This window comes from Zalophus californianus, chromosome 12, assembly GCF_009762305.2.
Source record: "Zalophus californianus isolate mZalCal1 chromosome 12, mZalCal1.pri.v2, whole genome shotgun sequence".
NCBI classification, from domain to species: domain Eukaryota; kingdom Metazoa; phylum Chordata; class Mammalia; order Carnivora; family Otariidae; genus Zalophus; species Zalophus californianus.
The window spans coordinates 35,522,987-35,550,454 of NC_045606.1; the positions used below are offsets into that span (position 1 = coordinate 35,522,987).

Below are 27,468 nucleotides of genomic sequence, written 5' to 3' on the forward strand. Positions count from 1 at the left end.
GACATGAATCAACCAATCCTTTATATCTGGTTGAAAATATTAAAGAACTAATTAGGTTTACAAGATAAATTGCTGTGATTGGGAATAAGAATAATGTAATGTTTCAGATATTTATACGTAATCACATGCTTTTTAAAAAGCTACTTTTGGGGGAGTTATTGTGGGTTATAAATTTCTTCTTTTTCCCTGGGACCTATTCAATTAATTCTCCTTTCGTTACCACCATCTTATTTCTTCCCTTTCTTGTACCCCATCCTGCTGACAGGAATATATTTTCACAGGAGGGGGCAGAGGGAAGCGGGGCCCTTGCCTACAGCCTTTACACCAAATTAGTCTCAACAAACACTTCAGGTCTTCAGCTATGGGTGATGTGAATTTCTCAGTCCCAGATTTGAACATTAAAACATCATATATAAGTGATATTAAAATGTCAACAAGGAGCACTTCAAGTGTTCATTCCATACTAACCATATCCAAAGAACATCTTAAACTGAGGATAACTGTTTCCAAATCAATCAAAATCTGATTGCTCAATGTAGACTTAATTAACCTGTAATGTCGCAGTTCCCAAACTTAATTCATAGTGAAACCTCCTGTGCCCTGTGGTCCCCAATTTCCTGCTATGTTCTATTTTAGCTTTCCAATCTAAAAGTGGTATGACTATACTAGAATAGAATGATAAATATTTCTTTGGTTTTGTCCAAGAAAGGAAAAATGAACAAGTATGGTTAGGGACAGCAGAGAGCAATGGTAAATATAAAAATCAACAAAGCTACCAGCTTGTATTTGTTAAAAGCTTGTAACGACATGATCTCAGGGTTCTGGGATCGAGCCCCGCGTCGGCTCCGTGCTCAGTGGGGCGTCTGCTGGAGATTCCCTCTCTCCACTTCCTTTTGCCCCCCACCCCTGCTCATGTACTCTCTCTTTCCCTCTCTTTCTCTCTCAAATAAATCTTTAAAAAAAAAAAGCTTATAATGATAACTGGAAGTATTTCTGAGCACTCATTGCTTCTAATACATGTGCCTCAAAGGAAGTACCTGAAAACTATGTTTGGCACTGCTGTCAGTGCTAAAAAAGCTATCATCCACCTAACTTGCACATGACTTGGTTCCTTATCTATAAAACACAGTTCAGAATTCTGAACCAGTTACACTTGCAAGTCTGGTAATAGTTTATTAATTCAAGACCACAGACAACTGTGAAAACACAAGCGAAATGAAACAAAAAGCATCTTTCAAAGGTCAAATCATGATGTGTCATGAACAACTTTTTTTAAAGAATAAGACTTTAGGGTGGCTTAAGAACTTCTAATTAGAATTCTCATATTCCTAAGTGTTTTTTTTTTTTAAATTTTTATTAGCGAGTTAGCATTTGCCAAGAGAACATCTTAAGGAATAAAATCCCGGTGTTTTGTTTTTTTTTAAAGATTTTATTTATTTGACAGAGAGAAAGAGAGAGAGCGCGAGAGCGAGCCCGAGCAGGGGGGAGCGGCAGAGGGAGAAGCAGGGAGCCTGACGTGGGGCTCAATCTCAGGACCGTGAGATCATGACCTGAGCCGATAGCAGATGCTTAGCCAACTGAGCCACCCAGACACTCCTAAAACCTCGGTGTTATTAAGCAGGTGTTGTATGTATGGGCGACGTTAGTTAAAATGCCACACCTGACTTCACCTGAGCTTAGATTTGAACCTTCCTGTGGCTGGGGTTACCCAGGCACAGCAAGCAAATATTTCAGAGGTTTGAGTCATCTCAGAATGTACTCCATTCCCCATTCCAGTCCTGTCATATGTCACACTGAAGGAGAATGTTTTTTTAAACTGCAGTGTCTATAAGCATCACCAGAGGGTACTTACTGGAGGAACTGGTTAGGGCAGGACTACTATTTTTATTTATTTATTTGTTTGTTTATTTATTTATATTTCTTTTATTTTTATTTTTTTTATTATGTTAGGCACCATACAGTACTTCATTAGTTTTGATACAGTGTGCACCCCAGGCAGTTATGTAGGTGATTCATGACCACACTTGGGAGAAACACAGCATCATGTTTACCTAACTTCATTAACCCTTTATTAGATAGAACTCATGTTTTGCAAAATTTGTTGGGTTTAGTCTATTTTCCAGGCATCTAAATTAAGCTTACCATTGTATGGTAGTAGCAAGAATTTTTAGAGATTAGATTTATACTTGATTATTTCTAATATTCAAGGAATTATCTTTCACTTCCTAAGACTTCAAGTGTCACAGTACCCAGATGCTTGGCCATCAGGCCCTGATTCAGATACAGCAGTCCAAATTCAGGTCAAACTCTCCTCATTTGATATTCTACTGGAGTCGAACTTTTTGGAGCATTTTGCTCTTTGAGAATGATGAGAAAGAGGAAAAGCAGAACGAGAGGAATCGCAACAATATTTCATACACTGGAAGTATTTGATTCTTATGACCGCCACTATCGGGTTTTCAAGGGTTCGTTACACAAGTGTTTGTGAAAGCATTATTCATTTAACAAATATTTACCAGAACCAAGAATGATTTTCTTAACTGCAATGAAAGGATTGATTAGTCCTTTCCACCTTGCTTAGGAATGAGGAATAAAATACCATCTTAGATAACTGGTAGATACCATCTTTATATGCCTTTCACTAATTTAAAAAGTACTGATTGTAAATTATTAAGCAATTGCTCTAGCAGAATGGTGCTTTCTTAACTTCCAAACTCCACAATGCATATGAGTATCTGCAATTTTTGGATAAGAAGGATAAAAGTGCAAATGAATAAACATAGGAGAGTATTTCCAATTAGATTTTGTAAAGTAACTTAACTTCAAAGCTGCTACTTCTCCTGGTGGGGATAGGGAGGAACTTTGCACATGATCCTGAATGTATCTTTACAGCAAACTTAGCTTCAAATTTTAAAAAATGTGTAACTACTGAATTATCTTTTAGATATGTATCCCTGGGAGATGAGAACAGGGTCTGCGATTCATCGCATCAATCATTCCCTTCATCGGATTTGGTTTCCCATCCTTAGAATCCAACATTGAAAGACGGTAATTTCTGGAATTTTGTTAAGTCAGTACTATATGAACAGAAAAAATATTTTATAGCTCCAGTGGAGATCAGTTATTGGTTTTAGACTACATCTAAACCAAGCCAATGAAGCGAACCCTTGGTTACAATGTGGATAATTTCAACGCCCCTGCCCATCATAAAGAGTTGAATGTGAAAGCACAAAGGGCGTGTATTGAGATAGGACATATCATATCAGCTTATTCTTCTATGTATGTGTGTATGCATATTTACATATAAGATCTATTCTTGAAAAAATACAATTTACTCACTTGTACAATGGGTAAAATGATTCCTACATTTCAGAATTAGTTAGAGGATTAGTGAGGTAAGCACGTTAGGACCAACATATGTTTACTGAGTGTCCCTTACATTCTAGACAGTATGCTAACACTGGGTAAGTGCAATAAACTAGAGTCCTGACTTCAGAGCTCTTACCTTCTAGTTGGGAAAGACAAACACACATAAAAAATGATTGAGATAATTTCAGCTTAGTGTTATGAAGAAGATAAAATAGAACCATGTGGGAGGGAGAGGCGTGGAACATTCCAAACAGCACGAACAGTCAGTACATACACTCTGAGCTGGAAGCATGGTGGCAGAACAGAAAGAAAGCAAAGAACAGTGAACCAGGAGAAGGGTGGGGGCAGATTGGAATTTGGAGGGTGTAGTTAGAAAGAGCCCTAGATCATGTAGGACTTTTGATTTTATTCTACAGGTCATAGGAAACCACTGGAGAAAAGTTTTCAATAGGGGAGTAACACTTTTGACTTATGTTTTTTAGCAAGGTCCCTCTGGTTGTTACACTGAGGATGATCAATAAAGGGGCAGGAACGGAAGACAGCATATTGGGTTAGGAAGCTGGTTTGAATAGGTTAGACTAGAGCTTTAGCAATAAAGATACTGAAAAGTAGTTGGGCTGGGGCTATCTTTGGGGGATAAAGCCAAAAGTACTTGCTAATGGACTGGATGAAGACTGTGAAGGAAAGCAAGAAACCAAGAATAATGCCTAGGTTTGGGGCTTAAACAATGGGGGCCAATGGGGAAGGCGTCAACTGGGAAGAGGATCCTTGGGCAATGTTTTGGTTATGAGATACCATATGGTGCATTTAGAGCATGGGGGGGGGTCAGTCTGGAGGATACATGATATCTGAAGATTCTGGATTGAATGACATCACCTGGCCAGAAAGTATAGAAATGAAGAAAAGAGGGCTGAGGGTGAAGCCTTGAATGTTCCAACATTTAGAGGAAGAGAGAGAGCAAAAAGACTATAACCAGGGAGCTTAGGCACAGGCTAAATTTAGATGAGGAATATCCCTCTTCCATGCAGAGCATCCCTCTGCTATGTGTCACCATGGTGATACACACTGGGTATACACAGCCTGCAACCTTTTAATGGGCTCTATAAACAGATTCAATGCCTAAGGTGAAGAAACATTTTCTAACGCGATTCCAACTTACCTGTTATTAGCTTGATGAAAGTGTCATTTGCTTACTTTAGTGAGTCAGTATTTATTTTAAGTGAGTCAAGTCTTACAGTACCTTTAGAAAGACACTAGCTTTTTTTTTTTTTTTTTTTAACCCCTATTTCCTGTTAGGGAAAAAAAAAATCCAAACCACTCAATAACTGTTATAGTCCGTTATTACATACTTCTAGATAATCAAGTATTTTGCATAATTCTGTCCTTTTCCTCCGATGTTTTCAGCTACTCCAGGGCTTGGGGAACTGCCTAAGGATTGCTTTCTGGGGGAGTCCGCAAAATCTAGATTATCTAAGTATGTTCTCTGTGAAGAAGTTTCTTGATTCACTGGAAGTTACCACATACACTCATACATAGCTCATACACTGTACATTTCCCCCAAAATTCGGGGAAAACTCAGGGTTGACTCACTTCCTCCTGATGATCTCTCCTACCGGAGGTCGATGGCCAACTGTGGGTGCTACTCCGAGGGCTGCTCTTGGACTGGCTGCTTACCTCTTCCTCAGAGCAATGTAGCTGATGTTCCTCTTAAAGATATTCCCTCCCAGTTCTGTGTGTCTGTGTCGGGAGAGCACATGCATAGGGAAGGGTGTGGTTTGTGTGGGGAAAACATTTCTGTTAAGTCAAAAGACTGTTTATGAAGCTGACTTTCCATAGGAAAAAAAACTATAATCTAGGTTGCATTCCTGATGGCAAGTCCAGATGCCTGCCTTAAAAAAAAAAATAGAATGCCTTCAAGCACAATGGTTAATACACTATGAATGACGTACCTTTTTTTTTTTAAAGATTTATTTATTTAGTTTTTAAAGATTTTATTTATTTGACAGAGAGAGACACAGCGAGAGGGGGAACACAAGCGGGGGAGTGGGAGACGGAGAGGCAGGCTCCGTGCCGAGCAGGGAGCCCGACGTGGGGCTCGATCCCAGGACCCCGGGATCATGACCTGAGCCGAAGGCAGACGCCCAATGACTGAGCCACTCATGTGCCCCTAAAGATTTATTTATTTTAGAGAGAGAAAGAGAGAGAGCAAGTGAGCGAGAGAGAGCAAGAGTGAGCACAGGGGAAGGGCAGAGGGAGAGAGAGAATCTCAAGCAGACTCCTGCTGATCGAGAAGCCCCACACAGGGCTCCATCCCACAACCCTGAGATCATGACCTGAGCCAAAATCAAGAGTTGGACGCCTGGGGCGCGTGGGGGGCTCAGTCGTTAAGCGTCTGCCTTCGGCTCGGGTCATGATCCCAGGGTCCTGGGATCGAGCCCCGTGTCGGCTCCCTGCTCGGCGGCGGGAAGCCTGTTTCTTCCCTCTCCCACTCCCCCTGCTTGTGTTCCCTCTCTCGCTGTCTCCTCTCTCTGTCAAATAAATAAATAAAACCTTAAAAAAAAAAAAAGAAAAAATGGGGAATGCTTAAAAAAAAAAAAAAGAGTTGGACGCCTAACCAACTGAGCCACCCAGGCACCCTGAATGCTGTGCTTCTTAAAAGGCATAATAAGGGTCTAGAAATGTGCATACGCGGATTAGACAAAACACTGTAAAGGCGGATCCCGTCAAGTATTACATCAATGTGGAAAGGTAGTGGAACTAAAATGAAAGACTCCTAGGACACAGGCTGGAGAGAGCCCGAAGCCAGGGACGGAAGAGAGGGCTGGTGCAGAGCTATGCAGAACCAGGAAAGGGCGCCCGGGTGGCTCAGTTGGTTAAATGGAAAGTGGGGGTGTGGTGACAGTGGTGGTGGTGGGGCTGGAGATGGATGGGAGGAGCAGTGGAGGGAAAGGGGATAGAGAACACAGGATCTTGGGTACTACGAAGAAAATTTACTGTCTGGGAAATAGCACTGGTGAGCAATGAGCCCAAGCGATCCAACCGCAGCACAGGCATGAACTCCTTAAGTTAAATAGCTCTAAGTTGAGGCCCATCCTAGAGTAAAAATCAACCTGGCATGACTGACCTATGAGGTCCTTTGCCCCAGAACTAGTGTTATTACGACACTGTACTTTGCTTATTAAAAATTAATTTTATAAACAGTCCTCTCAGGCATCTTTCACATATGCGTTTTCTTTTGAAATTACTTCATGTTACTACAAAAGCAGCATTACACACAAGGACAGATGTGTGTGTGCATGTGTGTTTTTAAAAACATGGTCTATTAATAATTAGTCAGCCATGATATTAGATGGAAAAAGATGTCTTTCCAGGATCCTTATCGTTATTGTGGAGTATGTGTTCTTTGAATTTCTTGCCTTGTTTTTGGGATCACCTTATTATGCAACATCTGCTCTGAATTTCAAATGTGATAACAGAGTATGAGTGACGGTTGGCAGATGGCTAATGACCAGCAGCGACAGGGCATTCAGCCTGCCTTGTTTTCTCGAGAAGCGATATTTCATGTTAATTTGCTCTGTGTCCTGCAAAGGATGAGACAAATCACCTGCTCATAATTCAGGCAAAGTAGAGACCACCAGGAGCCGAGAGGGGGTAATGGCTCGATTCCTTTAGGGGTGAGAGGAGAGAAGGATCTGGGAGAGTCCTTCCTCATTTGCAGTGGAGGGGGGGACCCATCAGTCACTTTGCATTATGTCAGATTGAGAAAGATGAATCAGCCTGGGCATCCATACTGACACCAGAGCCACTGGTTACTGCAAGCAGATATTATTCATGAAACAGACATTTCCCAGAGGCAGAAAACAGGTGCTATTAAGAGTGTGTGTCAGTCTCTGAAGTCTGGGTTTGTAAAATAAACCTTATAGTATATTTTATCTCCTAGTGAAAAGATTACAACCATCAGAAATCTGTAAGAAACATTCAATTGAAGATTAAATGAAATCTAATTCACAGGGAAAATGACCCACGCAGACACATAAACCTGAGCTTTTCGGCCTTCTCAGCCCTATAGAATTCATTTATCAGAGAAATACATAAGTAAAATGTAAGTTTTATTCCAAGATTGAGTCATACAAAGGGGGCCATATGGTCCTGAACTAAGAAGAACCTGTCCTATTTTGGAGAGGCAGCTGATCTCTTCTGACTGATCTTTCAGTGCCTTGAATTTCTAACTTGTGAATTATACTGCCAATTTCATCAAACATGTTATATGCACAGAATGTCCAAAGAAAGATATTAGGTTCTCAAGAAGGAGTTGATAAGATGTTGAGAAGCCAGGTCATATACTAGCAAATACACTGTACCATTATTATAGAAAAGCCTAAGTACCAAATGAGTAGTTCAGTAAAACAGGGCATTTCATTTTAAAACCCTACAAACCTCCTTAAGGAACGAGACAGATTTTATTTATAGATTCTTTCTGATTCCCTCTCATAGGGTGGCAGATTAAGGCATGAAAGAGAAAAAAATCTGGAAGCCCCTTTTTCTCATAAAGCCCTCATAAATAAAAAGTGCTATATTAAGCACAGAGACTGTAAATTTATTGTGAACCCTAAAAAAAAAAAAGTCAATCATTAAGGTGTCAATTGTCTCATAAGTTAAAGCATGAAGTCCCAGAAGACAATGTCACATCTCAAAGAAAAATAAAGATGGCACTGAATTCGTCCATAATCAAGTAAACTGAAAGATAACATTCAGAATTAGAAAGAGGAAAACTACATACTAGATAAGTCTATGAGGCAAAATGTGAGTATCTGTTGACTTCCAAGTGCAGCAGTCAGCAGGCTCCTCTAAACAAACGTCATTATCAACACCAATGGATGTGCCTTACGATGTCAGGAAGAGGTGACGAAGACCTCGAGATGAAGTATGCATTAGATGTAGACATATGTTTATTTATTTTTTTAGAGTAAGGTGTATTTTAAAATGTTGGAAGGGGGAAGTTTATTCTCATGAGCCTCTCAATGACAATTTCCCATTCAGGCCTATACCATACTTCACACTTACTTTATCAAAGCCTGACATGAATACCACACAATAATCGCAGGCTTCTTCCAGTGAGTTTACCCAACCATCAACCTTCACAAATACTTAGGGCTTCAAGGTGCTTTTCTAATTTTTTTTAAAATAACAAATGGTATTTAAAAGAATTTGAAAAATTGTTACGTGATCTATGTAACAAACAGATCAAATAAGTCCATCCTGGGTTCTTTTCAAACAAACATGTTGATGAAAATCCTAAACAAAAAGATTTTACCTCTGTCATACCTACTCAGAGACCATGGAGCATTCCAGTTTTACCCAAGTTCTGCTCACTTCCTGTAATTTATGTCCTGAGCGGGCACTAGAATATCCTGAACTTAAGTGGGTAACAGGTAAACAGCGCCCCAGAAAACGTGGTGGAGGACGGGGCATTGAGGAAAATTCCCTTAGCTTAAATGATTTTACAGGAGGTCTTTTCTTGATTTTTCTGTTTTATATCTATTTCATGTTAAGATTTTTTTGCATATTTATAATTATTTTACAATATGGCATGTTCTGACACTTGCAATACAATGTCAGTACTAATATCTGTGTTTTTGAAGAACATTTTAGAAAATATTTGGTACCATAATACAAAGAATCAGCTGTAGACTGTGATCATTCATAAGTGTTTTGTTTTTTTTTTAACCTGAAAACACTCCCTAAACTATTGAAATAACCATAAGAAAATGTGTACCACATGCTTCTGGGTGTACTTTATCTCTTCTAAGGTTCTTGGGAGTAAGCTTCTTGACTAATTCATCTTTATGTTCCCCAAAGCACAAAACTCTGTAAATATTCAATAAATATTTGTACCAGTATACTCAGAAAAACTCTTATTACACAGAACATTCTATATAAGAATCCAATTGTTCTCCCAATAGGTTGTTCATAATAACAATATTCTCTTGATCTAGTTATCTGGTTATTGAGACTGCTTATAAATAAACCTATACAAAAACAAAATATTTGTTTTCTGGCTGAGTCCTTACAAAATTCAATTAACCAGAACCCCAACTAACAAGAACCTCTTACTTAACAGATGTTTATCCTGAACACCAACTTTTTTTTTTTAGATTTTATTTATTTATTTGTCAGAGAGAGAGAAAGAAAGAGCGAGCACAAGCCGGGGGAGAAGCAGGCAGAGGGAGAAAGAAGCAGACTCCCACTGGGCAGGGAGCTCAATGCGGAACTCGATCCCAGGACCCTAAGATCATGACCTGAGCCAAAGGCAGATGCTTAACTGACTGAGCCACCCGGGGCACCCCCACCCTCAAGAATTCCCGCCAACCTGGCGTGCTTGGGTGGCTCAGTTGGTTAAGCATCCAACTCTAGATTTTGGCTCAGATCATGATCTCAGGGTCGAGAGACTGAGCCCTGCATTGGGCTCCACACTGGGGCATAGAGCCTGCTTAAATTCTCTCTCTCCCTCTGCAACACCCCCCACCACACCCCCACCCTCTCTCTCTCTAAAAAAAAAAGAGAAAGAAAGAAAGAAAGAAAGAAAGAAAGAAAGAAAGAAAGAAAGAAAGAAGAAAGAAAAGAAAGAAAGAAAGAAAGAAAAGAAAGAAAGAAAGAAAGAGAAAGAAAGAAGAAGAAAGAAAGAAGAAAGAAAAAGAAAGAAAGAAGAAAGAAAGAAAGAAAGAAAGAAAGAAAGAAAGAAAGAAAGAAAGAAAGAAAGAAAGAAAGAATTCCCCCCAACCCACTTCGTTTCTATACCTGCCTGATCAAACTTCAGCACAGTGCATCACTCTGGCTTATCAACCACTTTAACTACACAGATACTTTTGTAAATGATTCCACGCAGCAGCCTCTAATGCCAGGAGAGTTTAATGTGCAGCTCAAGTCATCTATGCAGGTGGGAACGTATGGCATAAATATATAATTACCTTGTCTTGCTGCTTAAAAAAATGACTCTCCCCTCAAAATAATTTTGAACTTAGAACTAACTACATCCGAAGAAGTTGATGATGTTTCTGACAGTATATATTTAAGCTATTGGAAGTCATTTAAAAATAATTTTTAAATAATCATATCTGAAGAAAGGCTGTTAATGTGTCTTATTTACTGAGTACTTATGTGTAAAAATCACTGCACAGCGACGGTCAGGATACAAAGATGAATGAATATGGACATAAATAATCACAATTAAAGGTAGAAAACAGGACCAAGACGGGGAGATGTGTAGAACCAGCGCTGGAAGACCGAGGAGACTGCATCCAGCTATAAAAGCTGATCAAATGCTATCTGGGGTGGGACTCGTATTTCAGCAGATAGTTACCGGTGGGGGTGGGGCAAAGAAATGACACTGAGGAGGAGGACCACATAGGTAGGAAATCATGAATCACACAAAGAGTCTAATTTGGCAGATAACAGAGTCCATGAAAAGGGGCTATGCCCTGCAGGATGAACAAGGGGTTTCAGACAAACTCATAGAGGAGAGAACTGAAGCCACACCGGAATAGAAAGTGAGAGGAAAGAGGGGTTCAGGGATAGAGGAGAAGGGGGCCAAGAACAGGTAAGAAGGAATACCTACATTCACTTTTTTAAAAAGATTTTATTCATTTATTTAGAGAGCATGTGCACGTGAGCAGGGGGGGAGGGGCAGAGGGAGAGAGATCGTCCCAAGCTGACTCTGTGCTGAGCCCACTCGGGGCTTGATCTCAGGACCCTGACATCATAACCTGAGCTGAAATCCAAGAATCAGACACTTAACTGACTGAGCCACCCAGGCGCCCCAGGAATACCTACATTTCAAGGGCCTTCAAGTCCCTGAAACTGCTGAGGAAGAAATGAGTGCACTACTGAGCATCATATTCTTTTATGGAAGGCAGATGGGAACATAAATCCTTTATCAATCTAAAACCAAAGGAATAAATCATTCAGTATGTCAAGTTCTAAACGTGTCAGTATCTAAAAACACCACCTAGCTATCACAAAAAGACAAGATAAAGTATTTCCAGCTATTACCCCCCATCTAAAAAAACAATGAATGATTAGGTAAGGAGTCTGTTTAGTTAAGTCAACTAAAACACATAAATGAAAGAAAGGGTCTTCATGAAGACCTGCATGCGACGCTCACTGATCTAAGAGATGTCCTGGGAATTTCCATTAAGCAGAACAGAAGTATGACCAAAAAAAACTTCCTATGTAGGTTTTTCCATTAGATTTAAAGGAAAAAAGGACTTCTGGTCAATCCAGCACATCTAGCTTGCTGATCTCTAAGGAGTCTTAAGTCATTCCTGAATCCCAAGGGTTTAGGATAGTGGGGTACTGAGGCTTCCTATAAGTGTTCCATGAATGAGAAAAAAAATGGAGAAAGAAGGGCCTTCATTTACATAGTATAATTTACATCCTGGAGTCAGTATACAATTATAATATGCAATATGCTCATGCCTGAAGTTTCAAATTATGTCCCTCAGAGTCTGTGAATGATCAGAAAAAGACTGAACTATATTTACGACACTATACCTTCTAAAGTTAGGGCCAGATAATGTACATATAGATACTTTTCAGTAGTTTTAATATGTATTAAAACTAAAAAGGTTTTTTTCACTGAGTCCTAAAATTAACGAACTGGAATATACCTCATTCTTTGAACATCTCACTTAGTTGATATACTTAATTATATACTGAGTTCCAAAAGCTCTAATTCTGTCAATATTTTAAGTAAGCTCTACACCCAACGTGGGCCTTGAACTCACGACCCTGAGATCAACAGTCACATGCTCTACTGACTGAGCCAGCTAGGCGCCCCCCTGGCAATTTTCTTATGTAAGAAATGTGATTGCTTAATGGTCTATAATAGTGTGACTATTTAATCAAGCAGAAAGCTGATTCTTGGTACCTTTATGGTTTCAGTGGGCACTCCAGGCTCCGGGACTTTATCCAAGTAAGTGGTCAAGTCTTGATCAACATGTTCAAACACTAATGTTAGTTTGGTTTCTCTGTCTGTCCGTGACACTGTGCATACATCAAACAACCTAAAAGAAAAAAGAAAGAGGTATTAAGTAGGCAACAATAAGCAAAGAAGTAACCTATATGTCTTACATATATCCTGCAATTCGATCATACAATAGGAAAAAAAAATACCAGTGTTGATCATTGTGATAATATGTAAGGATGCCTAATGGGATCTGATACTCTAATAGCAATATGAGATTCAGGAGAGAAGCACTTGATTAAGTGATGACAAAATCCATAACAGCAAAGAGAAAACAACATGACTGGAGAACAAGAATGTTTGCCTGGAGAGTTTCCTTAGTTAAGACCTTACTTACGTACAACTTGCCAATAGAGATAGTTGAAAAAACTGCAGCCTAAGAAAAATATGGTTCTTCTTAGCACACAGTTCAAGAATTATTAAAGAGACAGATAAAGCATTCTTTGGAGATGCTGGACTCTGCAGCGAAGATTTTCCTGGAATTTAAGGTGTTACAATCATGCCTGTGAAAATAAGGATGATGAAATACAGAGAAATTTGGGTTATTTCTAAGAGGGACTTCTCATCCTGGTGAATCAAATCATTTCCCTGGAAAGGACATAAATTCTTGGTTTAAAAATTCCAAGTATCATGCTAATGAAAACTGAAATTTTAACATTTTTGGGGGGAGAGAGGGGGTATTTGAAACTGCATTAGTAAGCTACATTACCCTTAACTGATAAAGACAGATTAACAAACTTTATAATTAAGTTTGGATGGGTGAATCTAATGTCTTCCATACAATTCCACGACTAAGTCAAAATCCAAGTTTTAAAAGAGAAGCCTTCAATAGTCAAAAGCATTTTCAAGCCCAAGGACAAATTCTTCTTTACTTTCAGCCACACACAGGACGCTATCCAGCACATGAGATGCTCACCACATGTTTGAATAATTAAACAAACCACCTGTAAACAAGCTGTAAGTAAATTTGACAGAATGTAGTATAAATACTAAGAAAAGGCTAATAAAATGCTATTCTTAGTCTTTTCTTTCATTTTTAAAAACCAAATAAACATCTTTCTTTCTCTTCAAAGAAACTAACTACAAATGTGCATATAACCCGTCACTAAAATGCAGGGTTGACTCTCAATTATGTACTTTGTATATTACCTCTGTTGAATTTTTAATGCCAAGCTGGTTCATCAGGCCACCCCACTGCATTTCTGGGCTAAATGGGGCCCCACAACATCTGGTACTTCTCTGTGAATTTAAACTAAGCTTTAAAATAAACTAAAGAACACTATAATTAAGTTAAATCTGGTGGGATGGACACCGCCACCAAGCACACACACTTCACAGCCAGGTCCATGCTACTTTTTAATTACAGGCAGGTTGGGATGAGTTCTACAACTCCACTAAAATCAATTAAGATCAACCGAATTTCTTCTCACGTTTATTTACTTCTAAATATTCCGATTTCTAAGTTTTAAAGATATTATTTATTTGAGAGAGAAAGAGAGGGTATATGCGTGTACACACACACACACACACACACACACACACACACCTGTGAGCAGGGGGAGAGGGGCAGAGGGGGAGGGAGAGAAAGAGGGGGAGAGAGAGAGAGAGAGAGAGAGAGAGAGAGAGAGAGAGAGAATCTGAAGCAGAGTTGAGCCCGACTGGGGTGTATCCCAGGACCAGGAGATGATGACCTGAGCTGAAACCAAGAGTTAGACGCCCAAGCAACTAAGTCACCCAGGCGCCCCTGATTTCTAAGTTTTATTAAAAAAATTTTTTTTTAAAGATCTTATTTATTTATTTGAAAGAGAGAGAGAGGACAGAGAGAGCATAAGAGCAAGGTGAGGGGCAGAGGGAGAAGCAAACTGCCTGGTGATCGGACAGCCCGATGCGGGGCTTGATCCTGGGACTCTGGGATCATGACCTGAGCCGAAGGCAGATGCTTAACCAACTAAACCATCCAGGTGCCCTGATTTCTAAATTTTAATCATCTACTTCTAAACTTGATTTTTTTTCAAATTCCAAAGTCTTCTGATGTCACTAATGTGACTTATTCTGGAAAATTATTCTGATAAAGTAAAAGCTCCTAATAAATTTATTAAAAATAAATCATCAAATGAGTGCCATACTATGACAGTGATGATCAGTATCATGCATGAACTCGACACCTGGGAAGTTTATCAAAACAACTCCTTCAGTTTGGTAAAATGAACCCATTTATTCATGGGCTCCTTTGAACCATCTTCTTTCCATTATAAAACCCACATACTTCGCCAGCTTCACCTTTTTTCTTCCTTTTGAAGAAGAAAAAGGAGTTCCACAATCACCAAGCTTCTTTGTATAGGTTACTGAATAAAACAGCAATGAATCAAAAATGACATGCACTAAATTCAAACACAAACATGGGAACTGCACCATTACAGTAGTGCTTCTTAAATATTACTTTTTAAAATGTTTTCCATCATAATTAATACATTTCTTCATGAAAAAAATACATTTTTTTTAACCACTGCCTCGGGTCGGCACTGATTTTAGTAACTCCAGTTCTTCCTGCACTTATAGTTTGTAATATATGACATTTTAGTAATTTCCAAAAGAAAAAAAAATTTGACGGGGACATAACTGGAGAATAAAATGATCATAAAACACTGCTGAACCAAAAGGTCGCCTGCTTCCAAACCGTTGTTAGTTACCTAACCGTTGTGGCAGTATGCTATGTTGCTTCATTTTACTGAAACCATGCTTTCAAACACTGTTTGTATGACACAATTCAAGAATAACATCTAACACACCCAAGTTATTTTCCTCAAAGTTATAACATTCTGTTCAAAATATGAAGACTCACCGATGGTACCTGAAACAACTGGACTCCACACACAAAATGGGCAAAGGTGAGCTCATGGAAGCCACTGCCAATTGATCTAAATCATAAGCCATGGAGAAAAGGCACTAATTTTAATCAGCAATTTTTTAAACATTTTATTTGAGAGAGAATGAGAGAGCGAGAGCGCGTGAGCGCACACACGAGCACGGGGAGGGGCGAGGGAAGGGACAAGCAGACTCCCCGCTGAGCAGGGAACTGGATGCGGGATTCGATCCCAGAACACTGGGATTATGACCTGAGCCAAAGGAAGACGTTTAACCAACTGAGCCACCCAGGCGCCACTAATTGGCAATTTTTAAAATGCGGAATTTTAAAGAGGTATGTGTGACCATGCATAGCATACAACATTCCTGTATAAATTGTAATGTATATAATTATTTTATTTTTCAAGGTTACAAAAAGAATGGTGTTAGGTAGAAGTGGCTCATGCTGGTTCAAGGAGATAATTCTTTTTATTTTTTAAGGTGCTATTATTTTGGGAGGTGGACTTTCTGAAATCAGATTTTAGAACTTTATTTTACAAGTGAAGATCGCAGTTTTCATTTTGTGCTAACATTTCTTCCCCACAGATACAATTTAGACATTCGTATCTTCAAAGCAAAAAATCATCAAAATAGAAGATTAGCATAGCACAGTCACATCCTTCTGATAATGGTTATACATGCATGTTTTTTATTGGTCCCAAACTATTGGGAGTTTATTTAACCAAGGCTCTCTAAGCTTTTATTATTTGTGTGCAACTCCAGAGAAAACCAGTTTATCAATTATAATGTAGTGCTCATGATCAGGGTAAATGACACTCTTCCAGTGAATAAATACGTGTCAGTCATTGCACAGGTAATTTAGGTCTCTTTTATGCCCCCAGTACAGGACACCTATTGAATTATCTGGAGAATCAAATTTAAATGAAATATCAAAAGGTAGCTCATATGATGGGTATAATCTAGATGATCTTAGCCTAAATTTATTCCTTGCTCCTCAATAAAGAACAGTGACTCCAGATACATATTCCACAGGTGCAATGATTTCTTTTCCTTGGTCAGTGCAGAAATATAATTTGTACTTCCTGAAAGCACCTTCATCTGTTTATCCATGAAGAGAGCTTCCTTTTTTTTTTGCCTTTGTCTTATTTTGAATATATAATTCACAAGTTTATAAACTTTTCTAGTGACTTCATTTCAGCGTTTATTTCATAAGGTAACATTTGAGAGTGTATTTTTATTTTATAGGATAACTATTTTAAATTCACTGTTAGCCAAGTTAATAGTAGTAGTTTTCTTGTAGAGAGTGATTCTAAACACAGTAAGTAGATGCCTGCTAGCTCTCATCCTATATTTGAGAACCATGTACTACTTTATTGTCCATGCCTCAGGTAATAGACCACAAAGGCTTACTGGAAAGAAAAGAAATATGGCATCAAATTGGTCATTTCTTCCCACCCCTCCCAAAAGGCCAAAATAGTTTAGTGGCTAAGTTTTCAAGTTTTCTTAACTAGAATGAAACATGAGTTTTAGGACAATTACTGATTTAGTTGAAGGGAGAAACCAATGAATGACACAGTATTTTCGAAAAGTGTAACAATTTTGTGAAGATTATTATCAGTTAATGTTGCCCTAAGCTTTGCCAGTTTTTAAATGATTTTTTTTTTTTTTAATTGCAAGGGAACAGGCTTAAACTCGGGAAGTAAAATATAGGTCAGTCTATTATCTACATATTCTTCATCTCGGCCATGATGTCTTCCAAGCTTTCACCAGAATCTTCCACAGTTACACCTCAGGTATAGAACCTTCTTGCTTTTCGGGAATTGTTTATGGCAGGGTCATTCCTTCAGGTTAAGTCAGGAACTGGACCTGAAGAATTCTGCAGTTCCTCCTCTGAAACCTCAGATACCAACTCAGTACCCCATCCCTTATCTTCACATATTATCTCTTGTTCTTCTTCTCGAACAACCTCCTATCCCTGTAGTCTTCCTGCTGCTTCCTGCAATTTCTGTCAACACACTGAGGATTTGGCTTCATGGACCCAGCAGGAAAAAGATCCTGCACTGCATTATATCCAAGGTAAAAACTCACAGTACCAAAGTTTAACAGAAACTTTAACACATTTTGTACCAAGATCCTAGCAACCATGCCGATAGTGGTAAGGGAGACTGGCTGCACACATACTGTCTCATTTGGGAGTCTTCTCATCAGTATTTGCAGCACTTTGGTGGTGCACGTGCAAAACAAGCAGACTCTCCAGGAATTATGAGCTGTATATGCCCTGGAACTGCATTTTCACTGACCCCAGACGCCAGCCACGTTTGCCCAAGTTCATTACAGACCGTGTTTATTGTCATCCGAGCTTCAAAACCGTCCACACAGCTAAGAACTAGGTCAAGGGGTTTTCCCTCTTCTCATCCACCATTACTTACTCTCAGCCATGAAATGCTGAAAGTCTTCTACTGTGGTTATATTGTAGTTATATACTTCCCACAGAGCATCAAGGTTAATGTTCCTCAAAGCATATTCTGCTTGAACTTTACTTAATCCTGCTTGATTGGAAGGATAGGTTGGAAGAAAGGTCTATTCATTATGCGCCAGTTCCTCCTTGTCGTGGTCAAAGAGTAGCACCGTAGCAAGGCCACGTCAGCAGGCACGCTACCGACTCCGCCGACACCTACTATTGCTATAGCAAAGGTACAGATTTCCTCCTTGCAGTGGCTTCCAATGCCCATTCGGTTCAGTGCCATCAGGCGCCTGCAGGGGTTGGAGTCCACGGCCTCCAGGCCCAGCTTGTTGATAGGGAGGCCACCTACAGCCCACCGGCTTCTCTCCCAGGCCGGTTTCCACTCCAGCTACCCTGCCCACTGCTGCGGCTGCTCCGTCCCCAGACTTGGCCGTGGCTGGGACCCTGGCTGCCGCTCTCCCAGGCCTGAACCCTGGGAAGGCGCTCCCAGATATCTGCCGCTCCCGCGGGCCTCCCACCCTACGGCCTCTGGTGCCCTGCATCCATCACTCCCCTCAGAACAAACCCTCTTACAGCCTCCTCGCTCTTCAGGTCTTGAGAGACGGGCCACAGCAGGGCCAGGGTCATCAGTGTCCGGAGCCGGCGGCCTGCAGGGTTGCCTTTCCAGCCACTTAGGTTGCTGAAAATGCAGCGTATTACTTTCTCCTTAGAAATTCACAAGTGACATGAAAGGAGGGAGAGGTCCTGGGAGGACCTGTAGGGTACTCCCGCTTCTTTGGCTCCAGGGCTGACGGTCAGCATCTTACAGAGCCAGGACTCCACCGAAGACATTTTGGGAAATGCTGCTCCACGCTAAAATACAAAATTCAGTCTGACCTGTTTAGTGAACATTATCACTATAAAAAAAAAAATGTTATGCTAGTCTATATAGTCTACACTATATTATGTGTAGGAAATGCATTTTGAGTCAACAATTATAAATACAGGTATTCCCCAGTCTTCGAAAGTTCACGCCACTGCCCTTTTACAAAAAGTCCTACATCAGTACAGTTGTTCTCACTAACTGAAGAAATCTCAAAGAGGATTTGTGCTTTGAAGAAAAAAGGAGAAAAGTGAAAACAGCATTCAATACTTTTTTTTTTTTTTAAGAGTTTATTTATTTATTTGACAGAGAGAGACACAGTGAAAGAGGGAACACAAGCAGGGGGGAGTGGGAGAGGGAGAAGCAGGCTTCCCGCTGAGCAGGGAGCACGATGCGGGGCTCGATCCCAGGACCTTGAGATCATGACCTGAGCCGAAGGCAGACGCTTAACAACTGAGCCACCCAGGCGCCCCTCAATACTTGTTTTGTAGTGAGCCTTTACAGAGACAGCACGGACCCCAAACAGTGAAGGTGGCACCCCCAAGCCCCTTCCTCACAATGATAACTCAGCCTCTGGGCATCAAGCCGCCTTAGCTTTGGAGGCTCTCGGTGAGCATCTGTACTTTATCTCGATTTATTTTATGCACCCATTAGCAAGATGTGTCCTAAGGTATCAGAAAAGCCTAGGACAGGTTACTTTTTGGGTCTGGGAACACTCAAAAAATTTTCCACATAAATTAATGGTAACTGCTTCTTCACTTTACACCATTTCAGCCTACAAAAGGTTTCCCAGGAACATTCTACTTTCAAATAGCAGGAAAGGCCTGTATTCATCTGAGGAATTTTAGAACATAATATTTATGATGCTTTTCTGTCTACAATGACTCCCTCTGGAATTACCCCAAATCAAATAAATAATAGTCAATGTGGTGGGCAATAAAGAGAACATAGATATTTTAATATAACAAATAAGTCTCACATAAAGCAACTGAGCTAAACAAGAACTGAAATCCCTGGTATTTGGCAGGAGGTTAACAATCTGTAATATATTTATATAAATCAATGAGGAATGTGGCCAGGCTGCCTATAACCCCTACACTTGCAAAACGAAAGAGCCAGACAGGTCTGAACATTTGAACATAAACACTGGAAAATAACTTCAACCGTAGGATTCCTTGTGTTGACCAACATCTTAAGACTTTCGAAAACTTTTTTTTTTTGCTATTCAGTAAACTGACAAAAACACCATTTCAATGATTGCATGACTGCAGTTCCATAAGAGAAATATATTCACACTGTGAATATGAACAAAATATCTCAGAGGACGTTTGGAGGAAATCAAAGCTACCATTCGATACGCATCCATTAGAGCTTAGCTTAATGTGATCCAAGTGAATGTTCAGAAAGGGGAAGTGAAAAGTGGTTCTCAGCATTCACTAAGTCTATGAATCCAGTTTAGCCACGCAAAAGGCAATCCAAAAAAGCCAGATAGGTCATTACCATTTCACAATTAAGTCAGCCAAGCTGCTAACTATCCCATAAAGTTAAGTTCTCTCCCTGTCTCTATAGTCCTGACCCCTCAGCTGCGGGGCAGAGAGCAAAGCACAGGGTCCAGCACAGCCCTCAGCTTTCCAGCTGTCCTAGTGATGTCATTATCTCATAACAAAATTTCTCCGTGAATTAACTCTGCATCCTACCCATTGTAATTCTTAATGACTGCTTCCTGTTCATGTTTTCCATTTAACTTGCTATTCTGGATCTATTGCATAGGCAAGTTGCCTTCGTTTAATGGATGGGATTACATCCAATAGGTTTGGGATTTCTAAAGATTACAATTTACAAAGGTCTCCCAAACAACATGCTTTGTAAACACAAGCCCCGCCTTTCTGTTGTGGTTATAAGAAAAAGGAAATCTGCATTATTTGCTGTGATTAAACTTTGACCTGTCACAGGAAGTTCTATGAGGATTTTTGTTCCTGTCACTTTTTTTTCATACTCTTGAATGTTTGGACATCAAATAGTTCAAGAGCTGAGAGAAGTCTGGCACCGCTGCCTAAGGGTGCTAAACAAAATTTTACTTGAACTACGGCCAGTCTTTGGAATTTAGAAGAATTCTTTTTTATCTCTTTCTCTGTATAGTCCACGAAGCACATTCTGGGCGTGTAGCTTGTATGCACCCCAGGTTATGTTCACGCATACTGGATACTGGCCAGGGTGTTCTCCATTTGCTCATTAAATATGGACTGTGTGTGCACTTGTTCTAAGCCAATACGGAATGCTGTAACTCCGGAGGTATTTGCCACCAACAATAATGAAAATGCTGCTAGAAGGAACTTGCCATTTCTGCAGCGTCCATAAACATTTATGAGTATCTACCATGTGCAGGGGTGGTACTAAGTCTTGGAGATTCCAAAAGATCTAAGATGGGTATGGTCTTTAAGAGCCTTACTATCCAGTTGGGAGAGAGAAGACTGATATATCAAACTGTAAGTAATGGTGTATGGCTGTGCATTAATTCCAAATAAATTCTATAAACAGAACGTGAAACTACATATCACATCAAAGTACATTCATTCTACATCCTAATATTCAGTAGATATGTGTGATGTCTGCCTTTCCAAAACATATAACCTCCTCTATACACCACATCCTCATATTTTGTTGACGAACCACTCCTACTCAGGCAACACGGTTGTGGGGGCATGAGCGCAGCGTGGCATGTAACCCGCCCTGGACAGAGTGACACTGATTGATTTAGGGATGGACAGGACCATGTGAATCAGTCCCAGGACTTTTACTAGGACTTCTGGGAGAGTAGAGCTTGCGCTCTTTATTCTGGGATTACCAAACTGGCAACATAGAAGCCTGCAGCTGCCGATGGCTGTCTTTGCCACCACTTTAGTGGGCATACCATGCAATGCAGCCAGCGGGGAAGAGAGCCAGAGCAGAGAAATGATACAGGCAAGAGATTCTGGACGACACTGGTAAGCACCGGCCCCACTTGTGCCGACGTAACCTGGGATTTATTAGTTATGTTAGCCAGTAACATCACTTTTGTGCTTACCCAGTTTGGGCTGGGCTTTTATTACTCACACACACACAAAATAATCCTAGGACATTTATACATGTCTTGAAATGGTTAAATGATTCTGGAACATCAATACCTGACCTCAAATATGTCTTATATATTAGACACAATGAATTAAGGTCAAGCATATAAATAGTAGTAGTTTCCTTTAGGTGACTGCACCAGACCTGACTTGCTGGGAGACAATTTCCCTTTAAATGGTCCCTCCAGGAGTCTGACCACCGGGCAAGAGTAATTGACAGCCCCAGGGCAGACGAATTCATCTCTCCCAAGGAGTCCTATTTGAGGTTCCTGATCTGACTGCAGAAAAGTTTTGTGGAGAAAAAGCAGAGAAAGGCAGAAGAAGACACATAGATGAGTTCATAGCAAACAGGAATATGTAACCTAGAACAGGAAGGGACTCAGTGGGGTGAGAGGAAGTGAGGAGGCAAGGAGAAGTATTTAAAAATAACACAAGGATACAAAGTTTAATTTAAAGGCTGAATCCCAATGCTCAGAGATATGTTCTCCTAGAACCCTGAATTAAGCAACCTCATTACCTACTGCTGAAAAGGGGACAATGCCCAGGGAAGCAGACCCTTAGGCAATGCAGAGTTTAGGGGTGCTGACCTCCCTGCAGTCAAAAATCTATGTGTAACTTTTGATTCCCCCAAAACTTAACTTCTAATAGTCTACTGTTGACGGGAGGCATTACTGAGAACACAGTCGATTAACACGTCTTTTGTGTGTTATATGTATTACATACTGAATTTTTATATTTTATTTTTTTTAAAAATTTATTTATTTGAGAGAGAGAGACAGCGAGAGAGAGAGGGAACACAAGCAGGGGGAGTGGGAGAGGGAGAAGCAGGCCGCCCGCCGAGCAGGGAGCCCAATGCGGGGCTCGATCCCAGGACCCCAGGACCATGACCTGAGCCAAAGGCAGACACCCAACAACTGAGCCACCCAGGTGCCCCTACATACTGAATTTTTAAAATAAAGCTGGTGTTCGCTCCTGCAGCACATATACTAAAATTGGCTCCCATGCAAGGATGACACGCAAATTAGTGAAATGTTCCACATTTAAAAAAATAATAAAGTAGACCAAACAAAATGTTATTAGGAAAATAGTAAGGAAGAGAAAATACATTTACAGTACTGTATTTATAGGGAAAAATCTGCATATACATGGATGCATGCATTCGAACCTGTGTTATCCAAGGGTCAAGTGAAATGTCAAATTTTAACTCTAAAGCAGGAAAAACTGTTGGTGCTGCTAAGTTTAAGGCTACCATCATCTGACAAGGGAATGCAAAGTCAGTATCTTTTATTTACTAAATCACTTGATTCTTTATATAGCCTTAAAGAGTGTGTTCATAAGAAAATTAAGTGGTTCATCTTCTTCTAGTTCATCTTTAGAGTTTCTACTAATCTGGTTTCAGCTTCTATCTATATAGAGGTGGCAATCTGGACCTATGAGCTAATATCTTTCCATCCATTAACCAAAAAATGTTTCACAAGTTTAGTGGGAATCCCCCAAATTGGGCAAGTTTACAAGATACAGCTTGCACGACAGTAAATATTTAAAACAGAGCAAACAGTAAAACTCCTATATATGGAAACACGCTGCTACCATATGATGGCATATGGTACAAAATTGTTATATTACCGAGGCCCCAAATAAGCTCTGTGGAAGTCCTAATGGGAATATGGGGTACCTGTAGACTACTCTGCTCATATTCAAGACGAATTCCTGAAATGGACATTAAGCAACAGAATTCAAACTTTTTTTTTTTTAAAGACTTTATTTATTTGACAGAGACAGAGACAGCACAAGTAGGCAGAGAGGCAGGTAGAGGGAGAGGGAGAAGCAGATGCGGCACTGGATCCCAGGACCCTGGGATCATGACCCGAGCTGATGGCAGCCGATTAACCCACTGAGCTACCCAGGCGCCCCCAGAATTCAAACTGCTTTCATAGTCCTCCAGCAAACACTAGAGGCATTCTTCCGTTATCAAACAGTTCTTTAAACTGCTAATGCATTTTGTCTCAATGAAAGAGAGAATGAGGTAGTAGCATCACTCGGTTATGCTAACTCTCTGCTTCACCGGAAAAAGGAAACACTACTTCAGAGCTCAAACAAATGAGGAAATCATAAAAACATATTTGTTCTCTTATAGGCCAGAGAACGGTGGCAGAGGCAAAATAGTCAACAAGTGTATTCTAAGTCACCATGCAAATCACTACCCACCCAAAGTCAAGAGAGAAAAAACACAGGTAGCTAGACAATGCTGAGTTGATATTTTTGCTGAGTCCAGTTCCAACACAGAGTAGTTCAGAAAGAATGTGAAGTCAACTCTACAAAAAAGAAGAAAGCTGCAAATTGAAAAAATTAGACGGATTAGAATAGAACCCCATTTGGCAACCCCAGGGACAGTGCAGGAATGAGATACTCACTACTCTTTTACCTGTTGAGGTCTCTACCGAGACTCAATCACTGTACACAACAGTCAGCTTCCATCAGCCACTTGACAAACACAGATATGTTGGTCAAAACAAGGGTCTGACAAGACTGAAAGGATTAAGAGACCCCCAAACTTGTGGCATCTGGTGTGAAGGTGGGGTTCAGGGGCTCTAAGTCCTAAACCCTACTGGCAGGGTACCGACTAGCAAACTAAAGACAGCCTTAAACTGGAAATGCCTCTCCACACTTCTGTTTACCCTGTTCTTTTAATTCTCCGTGGCATCTGGCGCGGCATCTAACACACAGCAGGTATTCAATAAATGTTTTGCTGAATGAATTAAACTTTTCAGAATTGTAACTCAGGGGAAAGTCAGCAGCAAAGTAAAAGAGAGGATCTTCGGAGAGGTCGTTAGGAAAGAAAGCATGGCACCCTGAGTAAGTCAAATCTTGTAACTGATGTTAAGTGAGGACACACACTCCTAAGTTGCATTTATTAACTAACACTGTTAGTTTGCTCCCTATCCACTCGCTACTTCTACAAACTTGGACTTTTTTAGTCCTCACAACAACTCTATGAAATGGTGCTCACTTTATGAATAAAGAAACAGACGTATGTAAACAACACTGCAGCCTCATTCATAATAGCTAAAGAAGTAGACACAACCCAAGTGTCCATCAGTGGATGCACGGATAAACAGAATGCACTATATCCATACAATGGAATATCATTTGATAAAAAAAAAAAAAGGAATGAAGTAGAGACACATGGTATGACGTGGATAAATCTTGAAAAGATTACACCAAGTTAAAAGAACCAGTCAGGAAAGGCCATATATTGCACGATTTCTTTTACATGGAAGGTCCAGAGTAGGCAGGTCCATAGAGACAGAAAGTGGATTAGTGGTTGCCTAGGGCTGGAGGTGCTGGGGCAGGGAGAGGAATAGAAAATGACCACTAATGGGTGCCGGGATATTTTCAGGGTGATAAGATGGTCTAAAATTAGATCATGGTGATGGTTGGGCAGCTCAGTAAATAGACCAAAAACCACTGAACCGTTTATACAGATAGATTTGATGGTATGTAAAGTGTATCTCAATAACGCTGTTTAGAAACAAAAGGAGGAAAGAAATAGCCAGAGAGTGGGTTAGTACTTTGCCTAAAGCACAGGAGGGTAAGTGGTAGAGATAGAATCTGAAGTCAGGCTGTCTGGTTCGAGTCGGATTTCCTAACCATTGTACAATCAATCCTACCTCTGCAGCATTTGGGTCAGAGACCTCTCTATGGCAGAGGAGACACACTAGCTGACAGGATCCCCAAATGCCTTTGGTAAACTTGGATATAGCCAGTATATGCTTTACATGCTGGACTGAAAACAATAAATGTTCAGAAAATTCACAGGAAAAATAAAGTTGAAGACTACTGATCCCCCAGGCCCTCTTACATCCTTCCCTTAACTAGTTAGAAAAATAACCCACTTCAGTTCACCCAATAGAAGTAGAAAAGGATAGTCTCATCTCAAAAATACAAGAATTAAATGATATTTTTGAAAGTAAAGTCAACAGCTCTGGCTTGAGTCACAAAGAGTGCTGGATTCTGGAAAACTTTCAACATTCAGTTCTGTCTCCATTTCTGACCTGTAAAAGCCCCGTTCTCCAGCTTTGGGCCTCTCTTGAGGAAAAACGACGAATCAGCCAAAACTAGGCAGCTGTCTGTGCTGACGGCTGTCTGCTGGGTCTTAGAAGAAAACTAACCAAACTTTACCTACACCGTAAGCCAAAAATCTTTCATAATCACATCCTTCTGAGGTGAGTAAATTTAGCCCAGCACTAATTCACTCAGGTACTTAGGATTAGGTTCTTATCTAATAAAACCACTGAAGTTAGTTCCTTTTAAGGAAACATAAATGACTATAAACATATGAGAAAATGTTAAACTATAGTAATAACTTAATGAAACAAATGAAAACATCAGCAATATATTATTTAAGCCCCTCAAACTGGGTAAGGAATTTTTAAATGGTAAAATGGCATAGCATCTGTGAGGGTTTGTGAAATGGACCCACATCACTGTTGGGAGTACAAATTGGTAAAAACAACAACAAGAAAATCCAACCAACCAACGAACCGACCAAACAAAAACCTTCTGGAGAGTAATCTGGCAAGATAGGCACGTAGATACATAGATCATGTGGCCTTTAAAAAGATGATTCAGATTCATATCTACTGAACATGGAAAGGTGTTCATAATCTATTATTAAAAGAAAATGAAGGTTTCAGAAAAATATGTACAGTTTGATTCCACTATATAAACAAAATGGTAGAAAGATAAATCAAGATGCTAACAGTGGTTATCTCTCGGTGATGAGATTACTGAACTGTGTTTCCTGTTACTTGCCTATCTAGACTTTCTACAATGAGAGCATATCAATTTTTAATAATAAAAAAATCGCCATTTTAAAAACAAGAGTTATAAACGCTCCTTTTCTCATTTAAGTCTTCTTTCTTCCATCACTCATATACTTTTCTTCAATCTGCTCCTCTGAGTTACTGAGAAAATCCTGATCCTCAATCCTGAAATGGCAAGTTTTTAAAATTAAATATGTTAACAACTTAAGTTCTTAAATTGGTTCTAGGAGAAAAAAAAATACTCTGTATGCATTATTGCCTCACTGAAGGGATGAGATTTTAATCTTTCTCCCATATGGAGCAACTCCATAAAAAAGCATGTAGGAAAAATAAAACTACTTTTCTGATGCCTGGCTAATTGTTAGGTCAAAAGTAACAGAATTACCATGAAATAAAAGAGAAACAGTGACAGCTCACAAATTCTTTAAACTGCTCTAAGGTTTTTATCAGACAAGCCAGAGAAAAATCCTGCATGGTAGAATTATGAAATTTTGAAAGTATGGGGAACTTCAGAGATTATCTGGTTCTGTACAATCGTTTTACAGATAAAGAAGCATAGGCCAAGAGAATGCAGACGGACAAAGCAACTGAAGGAGTAAGAAAACTGGGTCTCATGCCTAAGAATTCAGCGCCCTTTCTAATATAACAAGGTATAAGCAACCAAATGATAAAAGCATTTTTTTTAGTCATTATAAAAATTAACATCTAAAAAAATAAAAAATAAAAATTAACATCTAACATCTTACATTCTATTTTATTTTTTTTAAAGATTTATTTATTTATTAGCGAGCGAGAGGGAGAAGGGGAGAGAGAATCCTCAAACACTCCCCACTGAGCACAGAGAGGATGTGGGGCTCGATCCCAGGACCCTGAGATCATGACCTGAGCCACAATCAAGAGTTGGCTCCCCAACCGACTAAGCCACCTAGGTGCCTCTAACATCTTACATT

General features: G+C 39.9%; 1 protein-coding gene and 1 pseudogene across 4 annotated transcripts in view; both read right to left on the reverse strand.

The window, feature by feature from the left end:
* Positions 1–27,468, reverse strand: part of CDK6 (cyclin dependent kinase 6) — a 233,323-nt gene that overhangs the window by 155,114 nt on the left and 50,741 nt on the right. For all 4 annotated transcript variants that reach the window (XM_035723196.1, XM_035723197.1, XM_027573270.2 and 1 more), the window contains exon 3: positions 12,296–12,431. In XM_035723196.1, coding sequence (XP_035579089.1) covers positions 12,296–12,431 — 136 coding nt within the window. The remainder of the gene's footprint in view (positions 1–12,295; positions 12,432–27,468) is intronic.
* LOC113911004 lies at positions 16,980–18,112 on the reverse strand (annotated as a pseudogene).